This window comes from Archocentrus centrarchus, chromosome 22, assembly GCF_007364275.1.
Source record: "Archocentrus centrarchus isolate MPI-CPG fArcCen1 chromosome 22, fArcCen1, whole genome shotgun sequence".
NCBI classification, from domain to species: Eukaryota; Metazoa; Chordata; class Actinopteri; order Cichliformes; family Cichlidae; genus Archocentrus; species Archocentrus centrarchus.
Window position 1 is genome coordinate 6,979,810 of NC_044367.1, and position 20,009 is coordinate 6,999,818.

The 20,009-nt window shown below is 44.2% G+C and overlaps 1 protein-coding gene across 1 annotated transcript; it reads right to left on the minus strand.

The window, feature by feature from the left end:
• Positions 1 to 945: 945 nt before the first annotated feature.
• slc3a2b (solute carrier family 3 member 2b) lies at positions 946 to 15,696 on the minus strand. The gene is made up of 8 exons (XM_030718803.1): positions 15,280 to 15,696; positions 7,073 to 7,263; positions 6,612 to 6,785; positions 5,545 to 5,642; positions 5,109 to 5,242; positions 3,021 to 3,336; positions 2,757 to 2,816; positions 946 to 1,941 (listed from the first exon to the last, which is right to left on the minus strand). Exons 1-8 carry the CDS (start codon positions 15,612 to 15,614, stop codon positions 1,591 to 1,593), a joined length of 1,659 nt encoding a protein of 552 aa, XP_030574663.1. The 5' UTR covers positions 15,615 to 15,696; the 3' UTR covers positions 946 to 1,590.
• Positions 15,697 to 20,009: the final 4,313 nt, after the last annotated feature.

Genomic DNA, 20,009 nt, shown 5'->3' on the forward strand with positions numbered 1-20,009 from the left:
ACATGGCTGTAATCCCGTGGACATGTATAGCTGCCAGTGGAACTAGTGTTGGTGATGAGACTGCTGTTTGAAGTAGCAGGATGAATTCTGACGTGTGCAGGCTGTGCTGTCTGCAGGCTATGCTGTATGCTGTCTGCTATGCTGTCTGCTCTGCTCAACCAAATACTGACACATCAAACTGATGCCTGCTAATTACCTAACTACACCTGGAGCAGTGCCATGGTCCTGGGCTGTTTGACCCAGTGTTTTTGAGTTTTGGGACTTTCAGGTTTTGTTTATTTATATTTTCTGTTTGATTCTTAGTTTGCTTATTTGCTTGATGTATTTTGTTTGTTTGTTTTAAGTACAAAGGAAATCGGGCTTTTGCTGGAGTTGCCCCTAAACTTTGGAAGAGTCTTTGAATATTGCAAAACCAACTCAAAGCAGGAAAGGCAAAGTCAGTTACATGAGCTCAACCCAATAGAGCAGTTACTGAAGACAAGACCCACAAACAGCAGCTGAAGGTGACTGCAGTAAAGGCAAAGGATGAACCACAGCATCTGGTGAGGTCCACGGTTCCAGACTTCAGACAGTCATTGGTTGCAAAGAATTGTCATCCAAGTATTAAAAGCAATCTATATATTTAAAATTATGATAGTTTGTCCAATTACCTTTGAGCCTCTGAAAATGGGAGATCAAAATTTATTTATTTATTTATTTCAAATTTATTTCAAAATTGACCTGTTTCTGGTGTGTGGACACTGAGGTCTATACAGTGTTTCCATGTAACATAAGTTGGTCATTAACCAAAACTAAGGTCTGTATCATAAGGATGGAGTTTTCAGAATTAGCAATCCGGGCTTAAAATATGTGACTTCAGAAGTTTACCAAGAGATCTGACGCACTTTTAAAGGTACAAAAATCCAAAAAGCTGACAGAGTCACATAGAAAGAAGCAGTTGCACTGTGCCTTTATATGATTTTTATTTTTTCACGTTTTCTCAGAACGCACATACAGCAAGGGAAAGTGAATTGTCACATCAGCTTTTAACACCGCACATACAACACACAAGCATAAACTGATGACTCTCGACAGCAGAGAACTGTGAAATATTTGCTACTAACAGCTAACTTCACTAAAACATTGTTCAGACAGGACATAGAACCACAGCTTTGTTCATCTTTTTGCCTATAGATGGCTCCATTTATTCAAATTGTGAATCAGCTTTTCTTGTTTGCAGTATCACTTCATAGATCACTGAATCACTGTGACACCAAAGTAAAATTAAAAATGAAGATTCTTAAGCAAGTTCTGCATTCACTTTTTTTTTTCTTATTTCTAAGTATATCTCTGGATGTTTATTCTGGATGAATATAAGAGATAAAAGTGTGGGAAAGTATAAGTAATGTGAAATATAAAACATGCACTTAATATTAGCATGTTGTGTTTTGATGGAGTGAGGACTTCCAGCGTGAGTGCTTCTTTATAACTTACTGAAGACTGAACTACAAGCTGTGATGCAAATCCTTTTGAATGAGGCTTTAATCAGAATTTTGTTATGAAATAGCTGATAACAGTTTAAACAAAATCTAAACTCTGCTAGCAACTTTTCTATCCAGTGTAGGGAAACTTGAGAAGTGCAGCTTGCCTGGGGCCGAGCCGCAGGTTTGTAAGATCCACGCTGCTGTCTGCAGGCAGCATGGTGCTGTTGGTGCTGAGAACAACCACAGCCCGCGGGGGCAGCATTGTATGGCTCAGTTGCAGCACTTCTTCCTCCTCTTGAGCCCAGTTGAAGGCAGCAAGATAACGGTCGCTCTGATCCCACACCCTCAGGTATGCCAAGGAGGAGGAGGAGTTAAAGAGGAGGATGAAGTCTCCAAACAGCAGGGAGCGCTCTTTACCCCGCAGCTCGCTCAGATTACGGAAAAAACTGCAACGAGTCAGGCGCTCCGCCCGCTCCTCCTGCACAGAATGGGAGGAGACAATCAGTATGTGATATCAGTACATGAATGCTCATAATTCTAGTGCTGTTACTAGTAGGCCTACCAGCTTATACTACTGCTTCTTGACAAACTGCAACTAATAACTATAAACCTGCAGAAAAGAAACTATATAAAAGATGGCTGTAGTCACCATGAAATCTCCCAATGGTTTTGGACTATGCATTCTAAAGCAACAATTTTGGAAATTTGGCTTGTTGGGATTTGAAGCCACAAGTGACTATATTTAGACAAGAGGATGGAGTGCAAAGTTATCATTTAACGCTAGCAAGCTTGGTTAGCAGGCTGCCTCTATAAACTACACGCTCCCACAGATGCCAGTTAATTACTGCAAAGTAAAATACAAACAGAATACTAGAATTTCCCTTCTTGGTTGAATATTTTGAAACCAAACATGATGACAGAGGTAGATCCAGCTGTTAAACGGTCACTGCACGTTAATATGGTAACAACTTTTTTTTTTTTTGGCCACCGCAGCTTTATTGGGAGTGTAGAGGGACAGGAAACAAGGGAAGGATATGGGGGAAGACACGCGGGCAAGTCAGCGACAGGCCGGGAGCTGAACCTGCGCCGCCCACACCGCAACACAGCATATGCATCTGGTCGCCTGCTTGACCACTGAACTACCCGGGCGCCTGATATGGTAGCAACTTGTAAATCAATTGGTAGACCCATCCCAAAGCATAACTTGCTTTATCCCTTTTTTGTCTCGAATGAAACAAAAATGGTAAAAAAGAAAAAAAAATGCAGTATAGCTTTGATGAGGTGTTAGTTTACCTGCAGAGTCCCATTTAGCTCCTCATCAGAGTCCCAAAGCATCTTGGGAAACTTGTTGCCCTTATATGGAAATAATAAAATGTCAATATCACGGCAAATACAAGTAATAATATGATAAGTACTCATGTTTTATTCTGAGGTGTAGATGTCTCTGAAACTAAATTTACTTTTGGATTCATGTCTTGGTAAAGTAAAGAACAGCAGCATTTAAAAAACTAAGATGTACGTTTCTGAGCATTTACTATACAGATATTGTTTCCTCACCTCATCCATCAGGCCTATCTCATCACCATAGCTGAAGACGGGTGTTCCAGGCAATGTCATCAGCAGCAACTGGTGCAGTTTAACCAGAGTCGGACCCACCAGTGAAGCCATGTGACCCTCGAGCCGTCCCCCCAGGTTCCAGGCAAGCTTCTTCTGACCATGGGTTGAATACAAGTACTGGATGGAGTGAACGAGCTCTGTAGCATCCGTGTCTCTGGGAGAAAGGATCCTGGAGATCAGCAGGTCAACACCCGTGGAGGAGAGGAGGGTAGACACGTCTTCAGCAGAGGAGTGGTTGGTGACACCAATCAAGACTCTGAAAATCACATCCACAGTGGATTTACTTAATTTATCTATTTGTTTAAATTAAAACTGGCATACCAGTCTTGGTAAAAAGAAATTACACCCTCATGACATAGTAAAAATAATACGGTCCTTAGCAGGTCTTGGGTAAATACAGCCACTGATCAATAACAAAACATGACATAATTAAGAGGGTAAGTAGCTGGCAGCTGCTGTTAATCAAATCCACTTTATTCACTGATCCTCAGCAAGTGTGACCATCTCTTTAAAAGCAGAGGTTTTAGCAGTTTTCAGGTCTGGAGCTTTCAGGTATGTGTTACCATAATGCCAATGAGGGAAGTCATCAGCAATGATCCTAAAACACAGACAGAACTCACATTTATTTAGATCTTTTTTTTTCTTTTTTTATTCTCCGTACAATAACCGTGTGATCTGTTCACTGTTCGGTTCACCGAACTGTGGCTTCTATACTTCTAACCACGGTGAACTGTTACTCTTCTAGGTCTGCCAGAGGTTTCTTCCTGTTAAAACGGAGTTCTTCCTTCTCACCATTGCCACGTACTTGCTTATTAGGATTCATCTGACTGTTTGGGGTTTTCTCTCAAATATCATGGGGACTTTACCCTACAGTATAAAGCACCTATTGTTGTGAATTGGCTCTATATAAATAAAACAGAATTGAATTTAATTGAATAGGACAATGTAATCCAGCAACCCACCCAGGAACTCCAAGAAGGACTGCTGCTCTGAGCTGTTGTTCTGCACATGGGCACAGATGACAGTCAACACCCGTTCCTTAACCCCAGGGCACAGGGAAGCAACTCATTTGTCCATGAGGGTAAATTCCAATGTAGAGCCACTGAGCCAGGTGATACAAGTATATCCACCCCTGCCTGCCGCCCATCACTGCAGGCAATTCCAGATTGGAGTAAACGGACTGGTTCTTATATAGCGCTTTTCTACTCTACTTGAGCACTTTATAGAACATACAGTATGTCATTCACACACACAGTCATATAAGCTCTTTCCCCAACAAAGAAGTGACATTCATGCCCCAAGAACCAGTTACAGCAACTAGAGATGGCCTTCGCCTTTGCCTGCCACCTGCTCCGCATTCCACTGGACCCCAACAGCCCCTCCACTGGATGATATGTCCACTGGAGAGCTGGCCCATGGCTCAGGGTCTCAGGGGCCCATAAGCAAAAACCTCCACACTAGGCACTCCCCAGTGAGCCCGTCCCCCAACTCTGGCTCAGTGGTGGGGTTCCGGTAACCCCAATCAAGGCAAGTTCCATGGTCTTGCGCTTCATCATAGAAGTCATCTGAATCACATTTAGTCCAGCCTCTTACTCAGGACCAATTAGTCTTGAAAGACCCTACCAGAGGCAAAAACATAGCTCCTGGGATACACACAATTATACACACAAGCATACTCCTCCACCACAATAAGTCAAAGGCTGCAGACATACACATACATATTAACCAAAGCAAAATGATGACAAATTATTTATCTGGACCATTTTTAACTTTTATGTGAAGTGTGTTTGCTCTTTGAAGATGTTGGGCTGTTATGTCAGCTCTGTTTTCTGCAGTAAAGTGATACTTGCATATTCTTAAAAATTTGAAATGTAAACCTAACTGAAAAGATACGGTAATGCAAAAGTGGGTAAAATCAGACCATTCTATGCTTTCCTGTCCCATTTCTGTCGTCATCTTTTGCTTCTGCTTTCTGAAATCTCTTCACTGTGGTACTAATACATAAAATCCAGCCAGTTTTTTTCTCACCTGCTGTTGGGACGATCTGTGCTGTTCTGGACAATGGCTCGGATATCGGTCCACGGTACCACCGTGGCTACGTGCTCCACCCCTGACAGCTGGATGCCATCCACACCTTCATTCAGCCAGAACACCAGAGCAGGCTGAGGGCACACGGACATGCACAGGATTTTCTGTGTAAAGCTTTTATGTTTGATTTCAGCAGCAACTGTTTCACACTTGATTCTTTTACTGTGCGATAAATTCAGTGCACTGTAGTTACTGGTTTCAACTAAAAATGTTGTAATATAAAATGTTTGTTATATTAATTTGGAAGCATTAATCACTTTACTTATCTACACTTTTTAACTGCGGTAGAAATTAGGAACTGAAGCTTCGGGCACATATTGCTAACCAGTACTGCAGCAGTCTATGGTGTGTGTGTATGATATGAGTGAGTCTTCACCTTCAGTCTCTCTGCTACATTCATCACACTGGTTTTTGAGAACCAGGGTCCAGATGATCCCAGGTAGTTTGGAGTCAAATCCAGGACCACAGAAATATCTGCACAGGTGAGAAGAACATACAATTATAATCAAAAGTTTATATGCACTCCTCATGGGCATGAATGTTATGGTCATTTGGGGCTTTTTAACTGTCTTTTTTCCACAGTGGAATGATTGTACAGCATACACCTTTAATGACTTGGGCTTGAATTTATTTTGGATTTTCTCTAATCCACAGAGGGTCAAAAATATACACACAGGGTCAAAAGTAAACATACACCCACTCTAATATTTGGCCAGATAACACTTAGCAAGTTGCACCTGTACAAGTTATTTTGGATCCATCACCACTTTACCAAGCTCTGGAAGAGAACCCAATCTGTCACCCTCAGATATGAGAAAATTGGTTAGGATGTTCAGGAAGAACCCAGGAACCACCAGGACTCAAGCTTGCCATGAACTGGAAACTGCTGGAACACCAGAGTCACTGTATGTATACTTTTGACCCTGTGCGGATTAGAGAAATTCCAACATAATTCCTAACTTGTGCACCAAATTCATGTTTTTTTAAAGTCATTAAAGATGTGGAAAAAGAAATCATTAAAGTCCCAAACATACTGTGACATTCACGCCCATGATGACATCTTTACTTTGGTAGCGTCCTTAATGTACTTTAGTTGATCTCCTTTGGTTTGTCAGACCTTTTCTTCTTTTAGAGTATTTTAGTAAGAAACACTGAATTTATTATTTGCATTGAATATGGTCCACCTATATAATCTGTATTTGCATAAATTTCTGCTCATTTGATTTGATTCTACAGAAAACTGGAGAAAAGTAAAACTTAACAGTTTATTATTACATCTATTGTCAATAGTGCCCTCATTTATATTACCACTGTGGGAAATAAAAACAGAAGAAGTCACTACCTTTAATTTAATTTAATTCTGGTGTCCAGCACTAAACCTGCCTGTGAATTGCTCTACACAAAGTATAATCAGAATTTGTCTCCCTGATCGTGTTTTCTCACCCTTCTTATGAGCAGCCTGGATGAAACTCTTAAACTGTTCCAGGTTTCCAGCCTCAGGGGAAATCTCCTCGAACCTCAGGTTCATAGCGTCATCTGCTGGCGCGACGTGGATCGGCCCCACCACCAAACCTTTCACCTTCAGCTGAGACAAACTGTTGACCTTTTGCTCCAGGCCTGATGTGAGAAAGCACACAAGGAATCAGAATAAGTAGTAAATGGGGAGGGCTAGTAGTTTACTATTATTATTTATTTTTATATTTTAATTTTTGCTTATTAATTTGAATACAAAATAAGTGTGCAGTCAAAATTATTACATGCTGACTTGCCAATATTGTGCTTACCTCATTGTGTCAGTGAATTAGAATCATTATCAACAGGTAAATGTGCATTATTTCTCTATTTAAGGAATAAGAAACGTTTGTTCAGTCTCACAGTTTTTTTTTTTTTTTTTCTGTGCTCACCTTTCAGGTTATGGGTGTCAGTGAAGGCCTGGATGTTTCCAATCTGGTACAGAGGGCCGTCATTCCACCAATTGTTGTTGGGCAGATCTCTGCAGCTAGGGGCCTGCAGGATGATGAGGACGGCCCCCATCAACATCCCCAACCAGCCGAGCCAGAACACCACCAGCAGTGCCCAGCGGGTCCTAACCCAGCTGAGAAACAGGAATAGGCTGGATTACCAGTTAGCCAAAGCTGTCTATTTCACAGTGGCCCAAAAATGGCTATTTGGACCACTAAAATTGAACACACATCATGGATATGAATATAATGTTATATAATATAATGCATATCCTCCTTCACTACAGCCATGAATCTTACCTGTAATCTTCCTCTTTTCTTCCTACCTGGCAGCTCCAACATCTGTTGTCCAGTATCTCTACTATTGCTCCTCTGCACATGTCCAGACAATCTCAGCTTTGTCTCTTTAACTTTGTCTCCAAATTACTCAAACTGAGCTGTTCCTCTGCTGTACTCATTTCTAATCTTGCCCCACCTGGTCAGTCCCAACAAAAATCTTTACATCTTCAACTCTGCCACCTCCAGCTCTGCCTCCTGTCTTTTTGCCACAGCCACTGTCTCCAGATCGTATATTAAAGCAGGTCTCACCATCTTATAAGACATACCATCTTATATCTTCCCTTTTTGTTGCAAATCACCCCGACACTACATGCATCAGAAAACGGACAAAGGAAAAAATATACACACTTAAAACATAGCACCAAGTACTAAGCAATGGGTGATAAGGCCTCAAAATTATGTCACAGCAATATTTTATTGATGCTTGCAGCCAGCAGCATTCATAAGTGTAAGTAAATGGAGGATGTTTTCCGTCCTTCTTTTCCAATCAGCTACTGTCATTGATGATCCCAATTTGAAGGACAGGAAGCTCTCGCTGTCAGACATTCCCGGTCTTTCCTTGTTGCACCAGGGAATGTAAACACATGGTGTTGCTATAGCAATCATATTGTGATACCTGTATCATCGTGGACAATATGATATGTCACAGCCTTATCAGCATTGTGACAGCTGATATTATTTCTCTGATATTATTTTGAACAGTTTGCACAAATATGTCCTTTTCTCCAATCCACATCATTTGGTGTTTCTTCAGAGTCTTGTGATTGTGGTGGATAAACTTGTCATGATCAGAGCAAACATCTTGCCTCCTTCTTTTGACCCTTCTGTTGTTCTTATCTGTTCTGCTGTCCTTAGCAGATCTGAACCTGTGTCCTTCTCTTCTCTTGCAAAAATTGTAAGAGAAGAGAGGGATTGATTTAAAGATTTGATTGTATGTTTTCAAACCCCTTGATGGGTTAGCACCACCATGTCTTGCTGATCTCTTACAGTATTTTCTCAATTGATTTGGTGCAATTCAGTAATGCAAATTCACGCAATGCTGGACAGTATTCAGGAAAGTGAGTGATTTAGAGTTGTGACTGATAAAAGTGCAAACTGTTTTGATGAGTAGCAAGATTCAAGTGAGGACTACATCAACGGCATGCATTGAAATAATAGTAGTGTGTATAAAAACATCCAGAAAGGCTAACGTGGGTGAAGAAATGTGTTACTGATTTGAGAACTGTTGTAAGAATGACTTTTCTGCTGTGAGAATTGCTCCAAATCAATTGAGAAAAACTGTAAAACCTTGTTCCACCCATGTTCCTTCAAGGTCACTGAAATCTGCTGGCCAGGCACTCCTCTGTGTCCCAAAGAGAGACTTAACAAAAGGGGGGATCATTTGATTGAAAACACTAGTGCAGTGTTGGATAGTATTTGGTAAGTGAGGGATATGTAGTTCTGACTGACCAAAGTAGAAAGTGTTTTGATGAGTTGTGAGATTCAGATGAGGAAATACACACAATGATAAAACACTGTTAGTAGTGAAGTATGTGTAGAAACAACAGCAGTGTGTACAAACACACTGAGAAAGGCCAGTGTGGGTGTTTCTGATGTGAGAACTGCATCAAAGAGATCAAGAAAAACTGTAATACGAGGTCCAAAGAGATGCTGATCAAAGTAAAGGAGGCTGTGGCTGAAAACCCTAAATATTCCTCTCATGGTGATAGCAGAAACTTTAGGAGTGGCCAAATCATCAATCTGGTATATTCTTTAAAAGAATTGCCACTTACTGTTGTAATGAATTCATTACTGCCGCAATGAATGTGGCAGTTATTGCTGTGTGGAAGCGGCATCACAGAGATTTAAGAGCATGTGCCAGAAGAGTTAGACATTTCTCCACTCATGTCAATTTATTTGGAATGCCAAATGAAAGTGCGATAAGAGCGTACAGATTAACCAAGACACCTAATTCTAAATTAGCTCAATGAACTCAGAGATGACCTGGAACCTCCAACCTGAAGGAGTCACACAGTACCAGTGACAACAAAACTTGTTCCAGCTCTTCCATTTTTGGCATCAGGTTCTTTTAAACATACTGTGGCTTCTATGGCAGGAATTTCACAGCCTGCGCAGTGGGATTCAAAACCAAATAGCTGAAGAATGGAGAGTACAGAGGAATGACAACGTTGACTTTGGACCCTATCCTGAAAATAATCAGACCTTGGACATATGCCAGTCTGATCAATGCATTTACATTCGTAAACTTTAAAAACACATTTTTCTTTAATAAAGTTGTATTATGCTCAAATTAAATGTTTATCATTTCAGGACAATGGACAGTGCACATGCTTTTCATCATGATCTCATGAGCTGTGCTCTAACACGTGACTGTTTATAGTGGTGGACCTACACAAATTCAGCTGCGTGCACTTTGACAATATTGAAATGAACTGATTGTGTCTGTGTTTAGAAAACAGCACAACTTTTATAAATCACCTGCAAAACTAACACACCTATCAGCACTATTTGGGGATTGCACTCACATGCTATTTTGCCCTGTTTAGTAAATCTGGCCCTATCTGACAACATGGTGGAGGCAATGGCATGGCATGGGCATGTATGGCTGCCAATGGAACCAGGTCACTAGACTTGATTGATGATGTGACTGCTGATTGAAGGAACACAATAAATTCTGACGTGTACAGAGTTACATACTTTCTTCTCAGATTCAGCCAAATGCTGCAAAACCGATGCAACAGCACAGTGGAAATGGGTAAGGACCCAAAGGGTACGGCAAAGGCAACCTAGGAGTTTCTCAAAGCAAAGATATTCTTCAATGACCAAGTCAGCCACCAGATCTCAACCCAAGAGAGCAGTTACTAAGGATTGCATTGTGTTTTTATTTACATTTTACACACAGCATTCCAGCTTTTTTGGAATTGGGGTTATAAAATCCAATGTGGTGTTTTGACGCACAATAGAGCAGCTCTTGTTCTGAGGGCTTTCCATATTAATTTGAAAAAAAAAAAAAATAAGTGTTTAAAAATATTTTAGTCATTATGCTCGTTTTTGGCAGGGATCATAGAAAGCAGTTATCTCAGAGGTGCCAGCATCTGAACATAGACTGAAATCCAAATAAATAGCAGGCTAGAAACAGCCATGACAGCATGTCTCATGTGTTCACCATATTAGTGTCATTTCATACATGCTATTGTAGGAGTCGGTGGAAGGAGACACGAGCAGGTATGTAGTCTCAGCTTTATTAGGTAAACTCACAACAAACTACAACTCCAAATATAACTCCTGCAAAAGGAGGAGTCAAGCCCTTTTATCCTAGGCCTCTCTCTCCCGCCTTTTCCCTATCTATTCCGGTCTCTCTCTTCGCAATAAGAGCTTGGGGCATTCTGGTGTGAAATGTGCATATATGTGGCCACCACACAGGCCCCCCCTGAACACACAGAATGGCAAACAATACAATAATAAAAACAGCAACCATTTTCAACTCAACATAGCAAAAATAAAATACCACATCAAGAGTATCTCCTAGGGGGTTTAACAAGGCGGCCACTACGGCTGTGCTTGGCGACCACAGGTGGTGAAAACGAGGGAGGGGCATAGCCCCGACTACGGCGAGACTGCCCCCTCGCAGGGGAAAAAACAGCAGCTGGGGGCAGGTCCTCCGAGTGAGGCATAGAAACGGGAGGACGACCGCGGCGCGGAGGTTGGGCCAACTCAATAGGACCATCCGGAAACATGTGAGCAGGCTTAAGGCGATCCACCGAAACCCGCTCCTGACGACCTCCCAGCTCAACCAAAAAATCCTTAGGTCCCACCTCTAGCACACGGAATGGACCATCATAAGGAGGTCGAAGTGGAGAACGGTGCGCGTCATGGCGGATAAAAATGTACTTGGCAGACATCAGGTCCTTTGGCACATATGACTGTGGAAGGCAGTGATGCGCCGCTACTGGGGCCAAAAACCTATCATTCCCCGGGAAAACCGGCCCGCTCCTTTTGTCGGCCCCCGAAGCAGATGCACCAGGAAGGAATTCCCCTGGAACCCTCAAAGGCTGGCCCAGGACCAGCTCGGCTGAAGAAGACTGCAGGTCCTCCTTAGGTGTCGCACGCAGGCCCAGCAGGACCCAAGGAAGGCGGTCAACCCAGCTGCTGTCCACCAGCGCAGCCCGTAAGGCAGCCTTCATGGTACGGTGGAACCTCTCGCAAAGGCCATTGGCCTGCGGGTGGTACGCGGTAGTGCGATGGAGTCTGACGCCAAGGTTCTCCGCCACAGCAGTCCACAGCTCAGACGTGAACTGAGGACCCCTGTCAGATGTCAAGTCAAGCGGTACGCCAAACCGAGATACCCAGGAGGAGACGAACGCACGAGCAACATCTGCTGAGGTGGTTGACGCCAAAGGAACTGCTTCAGGCCACCGAGTCGTCCTGTCCACCATTGTCAGGAGATGGGTGAAACCCCGGGAAGGGGGAAATGGACCTACCAGGTCTACATGGACATGTTCGAACCTTCTCTGTGGTATGGGAAAGTGCTCCAGAGGGGATTTGGTGTGTCGTTGCACTTTGGCGCGCTGACAAGCAACACATGAGGAAGCCCACGCCCTGACCTCTTTCCGGAGGCCGGGCCACACAAACTTGGCCCCTACCAACTTAACTGAGGCTTTAACTCCTGGGTGCGAAAGAGAATGAACTGCCTCAAAAACCCGCCGACGCCAGCAAGCAGGAACCAAGGGGCGAGGCCTGCCCAATGAGACGTCGCAAAGTAGGGTTACGCCACTATCCTGAAATGAGACATCTTCCAAACGCAAACTGGACTCGGCCGCCTTAAAAGCCTGAATCTCCGTATCCGTAAGTTGGTCGGCAGCCATGGCAGAGTAGTCCACTCCCAAATGCACAGAACTAACCTGCGCCCTGGACAGACAGTCAGCCACCCGATTACACTTGCCGGCGACGTGCTGAATGTCAGTGGTAAACTCTGAAATAGCAGAAAGCTGCCGTTGCTGCCGTGCAGTCCATGGTTCTGAAACCTTTGCCATGGCAAATGTGAGAGGTTTGTGGTCTACAAAAGCGGTAAAGTCACGGCCCTCAAGCAGGAACCGGAAATGACGCGTCGCGAGAAAAAGGGCAAGGAGCTCCCTGTCAAACGTACTGTACTTTCTCTCCGCATCCCGAAGCTTCCTGCTAAAAAAGGCGAGGGGCTGCCAAGCACCACCCACCCATTGTTCGCACACGGCCCCGACTGCAAAATCGGAGGCATCGGTAGTAAGGGCAACAGGCGCCTCGGGAGACGGGTGGGCCAGCAGGGCAGCGTTGGCAAGAGCAGCTTTGGCACTGTCAAATGCCTGCACCCGCTCAGGTGTCCACTCTATCTCTTGGTTGCCTTTCTTGCCCTTAAGTGCATTGTACAGAGGGTGCATGAGGTGAGCAGCCCGGGGGATGAAACGGTTATAAAAGTTCACCATCCCCAAAAACTCCTGCAGGGGCTTCACTGAGGAAGGGCGCGGAAAAGCAGAAACCGCCTCCACCTTAGCGGGCAGGGGAAACGCCCCTTGGGGCGAAACGAGGTGTCCCAAAAACTCTATGGCCGGCAGACCGAACTGGCATTTAGCTGGATTCACAATCAAACCGTGCTCACTGAGACGCTCAAACAACTGGCGGAGGTGCACTGAATGCTTCGCAGCGGAAGGGCTGGCAACCAGTATGTCATCCAGATAGACGAACAAAAATGGCATACCACGCAAAACGGAGTCCATGAGGCGCTGAAACGTCTGTGCCGCGCCCTTCAGACCGAAGGGCATTCGCAAAAACTCGAAAAGGCCAAAAGGAGTGATAACCGCGGTCTTGGGCACATCACGCGGATGGACAGGAACCTGATGGTATCCCCTCACCAAATCCACCTTTGAAAAAATAGTTGCCCCCGCAAGATGAACCGAAAAATCTTGAATGTGGGGAACCGGGTACCTGTCATTAGTCGTCGCATTATTAAGGCGCCTAAAATCCCCACAAGGGCGCCACCCACCGTCAGCTTTAGGGACCATGTGCAACGGGGACGCCCACGGGCTGTTTGAGCGGCGCACAATACCAAGGCGCTCCATGTTTGCAAACTCCTCCCTGGCTATCGCTAACTTCGCGGCATCGAGACGGCGTGCACGCGCAAAAACCGGCGGACCCACAGTGGTAATGTAATGCTCCACACCATGTTTAGCTACGGCTGCAGAGAAGGTGGGAACCGTGAGGGTGGGAAACTCGGCAAGCAAACGCTGGTACTCATCACCTGTGGCAAGCATGTTAGCGAGGGGCAGGGGGCCAGGACTACCAAGTGTACAGGGGTAGGTATCAAAAGACACAGCATCTATCAAGCACCTATTAGCTACATCGACCAACAACCTGAAAGCACACAAGAAATCAGCGCCGAGTATAGGTACTGACACAGACGCTATCACAAAGTCCCAGTTAAACTGACGTCCCTTGAAACACACAGTCACCAACCTCATTCCATATGTGCGAATGGGGGTACCGTTCGCCGCGTCCAGCAGGGGTCCGTGACATTGTCCCAAGGCGTCCGCAGCTGAAGCCGGCATGATGCTACGCTGAGCACCCGAGTCCACAAGCAGACGGCGTCCCGAAGCAGTGTCCTCAATGAAGAGCAGCTTGTCCGAGCTGCCAGCGCACACAGCTGCTAGTGAGCACCGGCCCTCTCGTTTCCCTGGTGCTGGAAGGTACACGGCGGAATGCAGCGCTTCGCCTTCACTCCGAACCGGCGATGATAGAAGCAGAGCACGCTCTCCTTCCTCCGGCGCTCTGCGACGGCGGCCACAGCACCAGCTTCTCTAGCCTCCGTCCCTTGTAGAGCCGCACTCGGTAAAAGTGCATGCACACCGGAATGCCTGGATGCCAGCAAAATCTTGTCCGCCTCTTCAGCTAGCCCGCGGTAATCCTTGGCCCGTATCAGAGCGGAGCTGGCTAGCGCGGTGCGCACGGGAGGGGGGAGCTGGCGCAGGAACAGATGCGTAAAGAGAAACGAAGCGTCGCCCGGGCCGAGCAGAGCCAGCATGTGCTCCATCAGCTCGGAGGGTTTACCATCTCCCAAGCCATTCAGGGACAACAGGCGATCAGCCCGCTCTTCGTCTGAAAGCTGATAAATCCGCAGCAGGTTCTCCTTCAGCGCTCCATACTTGTTAGCAGGCGGCGGGTCCCGGAGCAGTCCCATCAGCCGGCGGGTAGAAGCAGAGTCCAGCGCCGCGACGACATGGTAATACTTGGTGTCGTCTGAGGTGATCCCGCGGAGGTGAAACTGGGCCTCCACATGCTGGAACCAAGGCTCTGGATCGTGCTGCCAGAACTCCGGGAGCTTGACCGTGGCCGCAAAAATAGCGGGAGAAACGGCGGCGGCTGGTGAGGAAACGGCGGCGGCTGGTGAGGAAACGGCGGCGGCTGGTGAGGAAACCGCGGCCGCTGAGCTGTCGTCAGCAGACATGTTCTTTAGTCGGGGTCACCAATGTAGGAGTCGGTGGAAGGAGACACGAGCAGGTATGTAGTCTCAGCTTTATTAGGTAAACTCACAACAAACTACAACTCCAAATATAACTCCTGCAAAAGGAGGAGTCAAGCCCTTTTATCCTAGGCCTCTCTCTCCCGCCTTTTCCCTATCTATTCCGGTCTCTCTCTTCGCAATAAGAGCTTGGGGCATTCTGGTGTGAAATGTGCATATATGTGGCCACCACACTATAAATAAATTAAATAACAGAGCCGCGCCCTGTCAGATCAGCCCACAGTGGGTTTGAACTACAGGGGTCTGTACAGTGTGTCCTTACCCCGGGGTTCCCGCTACCCTCAGCAGCTCCTCCTTGTTCAGCCCGGTGAATTTCACCTCCTCCTCATGATCATCAGAAATTTTCAGCTTCACCAAGCCATTTTTCTCCGCCGTCGTCGCCGCGTCCTGCACGCTGGCAGGTGGAGTGTCCTCAGTCTGCTCTCCTCCGGTCATCGGCTGCTTCTCCTGCTCCTCCTGGTCCAGATCAGCCTCGCTGACATCGGCCTCCGTGGCACCAGCATCGACTGCGACCTGACCGGGATCCTCCGCGTCTTTCTGCTCAGCATCTTTGCTCCCAGCGTCCTTCATCTCTACGTTGGTCTCCTCCGTGTTCATATCGGCCCTTTACTGATGCAAGAGCTTCTTTGCGTTAATCACTGTCTGTTAAGGCAGATGTGCTTCTGAAGCTGCATTCATAAGCAGTCAGACTGAGGCAAAAGGAATCTGCCCCGATAATATGAATTTGTAGCGCCGGTACCTCATAATCCCGATTAAAATGGAATACTGATTGCTTAATTCACACTTAACTACAACTTTAAAAAATATGGTATAGATACAATTTGTTGTGATTATTAGGGTAGTTGTCTTTGTTTCAAAATTATTATTTGTATTATTTGTCCTACCTACCGCTGAACGCACATTTCCGAGGGCACCCGAAGGTAACATCAATCCGGATTGGTCCAGTTTTAAATGCGTCCGCTTTACAATAAAATTAAAAAATTAAAATAATAAATTAATATAAAATTAGGAGAGCAGCATGAAGCTGCAACTTGTAATCTTGTTTTAATCCCAATTTTGTGTGTGTGTGTGTGTGTGAGAGAGATAGAGATAGAGATAGAGAGAGAGAGAGAGAGAGAGAGAGAGAGAGAGAGAGAGAGAGAGAGAGAGAGAGAGAGAGAGAGAGAGAGGCTGGCTGCTGATCAACAGTAAAGTCCAGCTTCAACAAAACACCAAGAGGAGCTTCCCCTGTTTCTGCTGATCAGACTCATTCAGTTTTACAGCTGCAGTCCGTTTAATATGAAACCATAAACCTCCCAACTAATTAGTTCCACACTATTTGATTCGTTACAAGGAAGAAGACCAGAAAACGTTACCCGGCTAAATAGTTGAAAAATTTTTAAAACTGTGTTTTACTTGGACCCAGGGGCTGGAAAATGAAGGCAACTCAGAAGATGCAGAAACTACAGAAGTGAAGTATAGATGTCCATGTTAAAATTACCAGTGTCACAGTATTAACAAGTTTACAGCCTGTTGCACTGAAAGGGACAGGAGCAGGATTGACAAATTGGTGCAGAAGTTGAGCTCTGTGCTGGGATGTGGTGGGTGAGAGGAGGATGTTAGCAAAACTGACCCTCTGCATGAGACTGTGGGTGGGCTGAGCAGCTCCTTCAGTCAGAGACTGAAACATCCTGGCTGCAGGAAGAAGTGCTTTCACAGGTCATTCATCCCAACAGCAGTTAGACTGTACAACACATCATGACGTCATGAGTCACTTGGACACAATACTCTACTGCCATCATTTATACACACATTGTACCTTCACATATGGTACATATACATTTTATTTATCTACACTCCCACCCATAATGCATACTGTGTGTGCATATTGCAAATTACCAGCTACAAATGTATATAGTGTTTTTTGGGTTTTTTTTGACCTGTCATGTCTGGCAGTTTTTGAAATTGGAATGATAATCCGAAGGCATTATTGTACCAAACATATTTGCTTTTACAAGAAGTGCTCTATAAATTTTCTATAGGCTTGTTAATTGTATTTTTATTTTATTTATTCTTGCCAGATCTGACAGGCAGGGAAAGAAGGAGAGATGGAGAGCAGAAAGAAAAAAGAGAAACAGGAAAAAAAAAAGGGGGGGGGGGCAGGAAAAAAATAAAAGATAAAAGCTACACATTCACATATATATACACATGCATATACACACACACATACAGTCTTGCTGTAGTTTGTAGTAATGTATGTGTGTTCCTCTGTCATGTAATGTACTCAATGAGGGCAAGAAGCCGCAATATGTATATAGTATTTTTGATATCTGCATAGAGTGTTTTGATGTATATGTGTATTGATATATTTTTATGTATATAATGTTTTCTTTTTATTCTATTTTATTTTATTTCATCCTTATCTGTACTTGAGCTGCTGTAATGTGCAAATTTCCCCATAGGTGGGATCATCTTATCTTATCTTATTAATAAAGAATATCTAGAAACTAATAAAAATGACTTATCTGCCCTGCTTACAAAGGATGAGTCCTGAACTGCATTGATGGCAAACAGTTTGGGGGAGTTTAGAGGCAAGAAAAGCAGCATGATCAGTGAGAGCTGTGCTGCCTGAGCATAATAAACCTGTGTGACTGACCTGTGTGTAATATATTTCCTTTCTTTGGTTCTTTCTAACTAGCTTCTGTCTCTTCTTCCTTCCTTGACAATTACGCAACTTATAGTTAGCCCAATTTAATCAGTGTCATTACTCCTGTAGCACAGGGTTTGACTTTGAATAATGCTGCCAAAGTTCATCTTCAAACTCATGCTGGGTAGCATGCGACAGTACAGTTTACAGTAGGGTTTAATATTTTTCCCGAAAATGACATGAATCAAATCCCGGGAAATGACGAGCCATTTCCCGGGAATCCCGGGAAAAAGTTTATTTATTTATTTATTTTAATTAGGCCTTCTGTAGCCTGTGTCGGCCTTAACCTATTCTGATATTGTAGAGGTAGCTTTCCAGCTATGTCCTGTTATGCCCAGTAGGGGGCAACGTCGGCTTGATTAACGCAATAAAACCTACATCTGGACATTCGAGTGCTCGAGCTATGCGGTGTTGTATCGTTCCTCAACACTCCCTTAACAAATATAATTCGAATATTCCTCCATTGTACATGGAATTATACCAAGATATTTTACAACTGCTGGTGCAAAACAATACGGCTCAGCCACGCTGTCGTGGCGACATCTGTTGCGCTATATCTCCACCAGTGGAACGCTGTAATAGTCATTGAAAAGTTAACTACCGTACTACACTATAATATGGCATAACACAGGGCCTTGAGTAATGCACCACGACTTGGTCATTGCCATTCTGGCAACAACAAATTTATAACACCGTGTCTGAGGGTTAAAGTAGGTTCGCTGTGAATCGTCTTTTGAAAAACTGGCCAATCCTTATAGCCTAAAAAATATACATTTTACTCAACTCCATTTTAAAAGCGAAATATATTAAAGCAATCTATTTCATGATAATTTCTTCACACATTAGGCCCGTATCCTAATTCATGATTGTTAGTAAGCGGCTGCAAACGAGGAAAGGAAACACTCGAAGTTAAACAGATATTTCTTTATTGTTCAGGGCAGGCATATTTTATAGGCTATATAATGCAATATAACAATATATAATAATATAAAATTATATAATACAAAATACCTTAGGGTAAACACATTGCCTACGATTTTAACAAATTAAAGAGGAAAAAAGCACAACTGTGTAATACCTCTATTAAAACGCTTGAGATGAAGGCTGAAGCCTTAAACGGAGGCTGAACGTGCCTGAAATGAAGAGTAATGCTTTTCGCATTAAACAAACCCTTCTCTCAATATTTCCTTAAATTTATCTTTCTGAAGCTTTCTTTTCTTTCTGAAAGTCAAATCGACGCGCGCGACTTTTTTCCCGGTTTCCCGTCTAACGTTTCCCGGGAAACGGGAAATGGTTCTGATCGCATTTCCCGGGAATCCCGGATCCCGGGATTAAACCCTAGTTTACAGTCCATTCAGGTTGCACGGGTAGTCCAGCTCAACCAGGATGGCATGTCCATAGGTGCAGTTACTAGAAGGTTTGTGGTGCACAGTTTTAAGAGCATGGTAGAGATACCAGGAGATAGGCTGTTACACAAGGAGAGCAGGACCGGACTGTAGAAGGAACAGAACAAACACTGCCAATCCTTCAGTGGGACTTGTGCTCACAGCTCAGCCCCATACAAATCGATTGGAATTCCCCAGGGAATACCAGAATAGGCTAGTCTGCCACTGGCATCCTGTTCTCTTCACGGATGAGAGCAGTCTCATGTAATTTCAGGGAAAGATGACAGTCAGCTGCTTGCTGGAAGTGTTCTTTTCTTTTTCATCTTTTGCTGAAGAGAAATCTGCCTGTTGAATTAAATAAAACAAACAAACAAAGAACAACCAGCAACTAAACATGGACAGTGCTCTAATCTACTTAAAAAATATATTACCAATCAAAGCAGTCAAATTGTGGGAATTTGGGAGTCTGCATGTTATTCCAGAGAAGTGTGTATGGCCTAAGAGGTTAAGTGACAACTCTAAATTATTGTATTTTTAATAATTAAAAATGAGTAATCTGTGTATTGATTGTTTAACAGCTTTTTGCATGTGCATATGCATCGATCACAAAGTGTAGAATAGGAAGAATGCAAATTCTTAAAACTAACCTTTAATTTGGTTGTATGCAGAAATCCACAGAGGGAAAGATAAAATAAGAGAAAGATAAGCTACAAATACGGACAAGAGAATCAGGGGAAGTATGCATAACTGGTGCTGTGAAATGAGTCATGTACCACAGCTAGTTTTGGAAGCTGGGGCTCAGACTTCCAGGACCTGCCACCCAATCCACAATCCTGAAAACCACCCTTCTGTGGTTACATGGCCCTCATGTGGGCACATGAGGGCAAACCCATGTAGCTTTTTTGGGCTAAATCCAGCTGG

Excerpts from the sequence above, each read along its gene's own strand:
- slc3a2b (XM_030718803.1), bottom strand. The coding sequence starts at position 15,614 with ATGAACACGGAGGAGACCAACGTAGAGATGAAGGACGCTGGGAGCAAA. Across the intron at positions 7,264-15,279 it reads AGGGTAGCGGGAACCCCGGG|CTGGGTTAGGACCCGCTGGG; the intron begins GTAAGGACACAC and ends CCTGTTTCTCAG. Across the intron at positions 6,786-7,072 it reads TGACACCCATAACCTGAAAG|GCCTGGAGCAAAAGGTCAAC; the intron begins GTGAGCACAGAA and ends TTCTCACATCAG.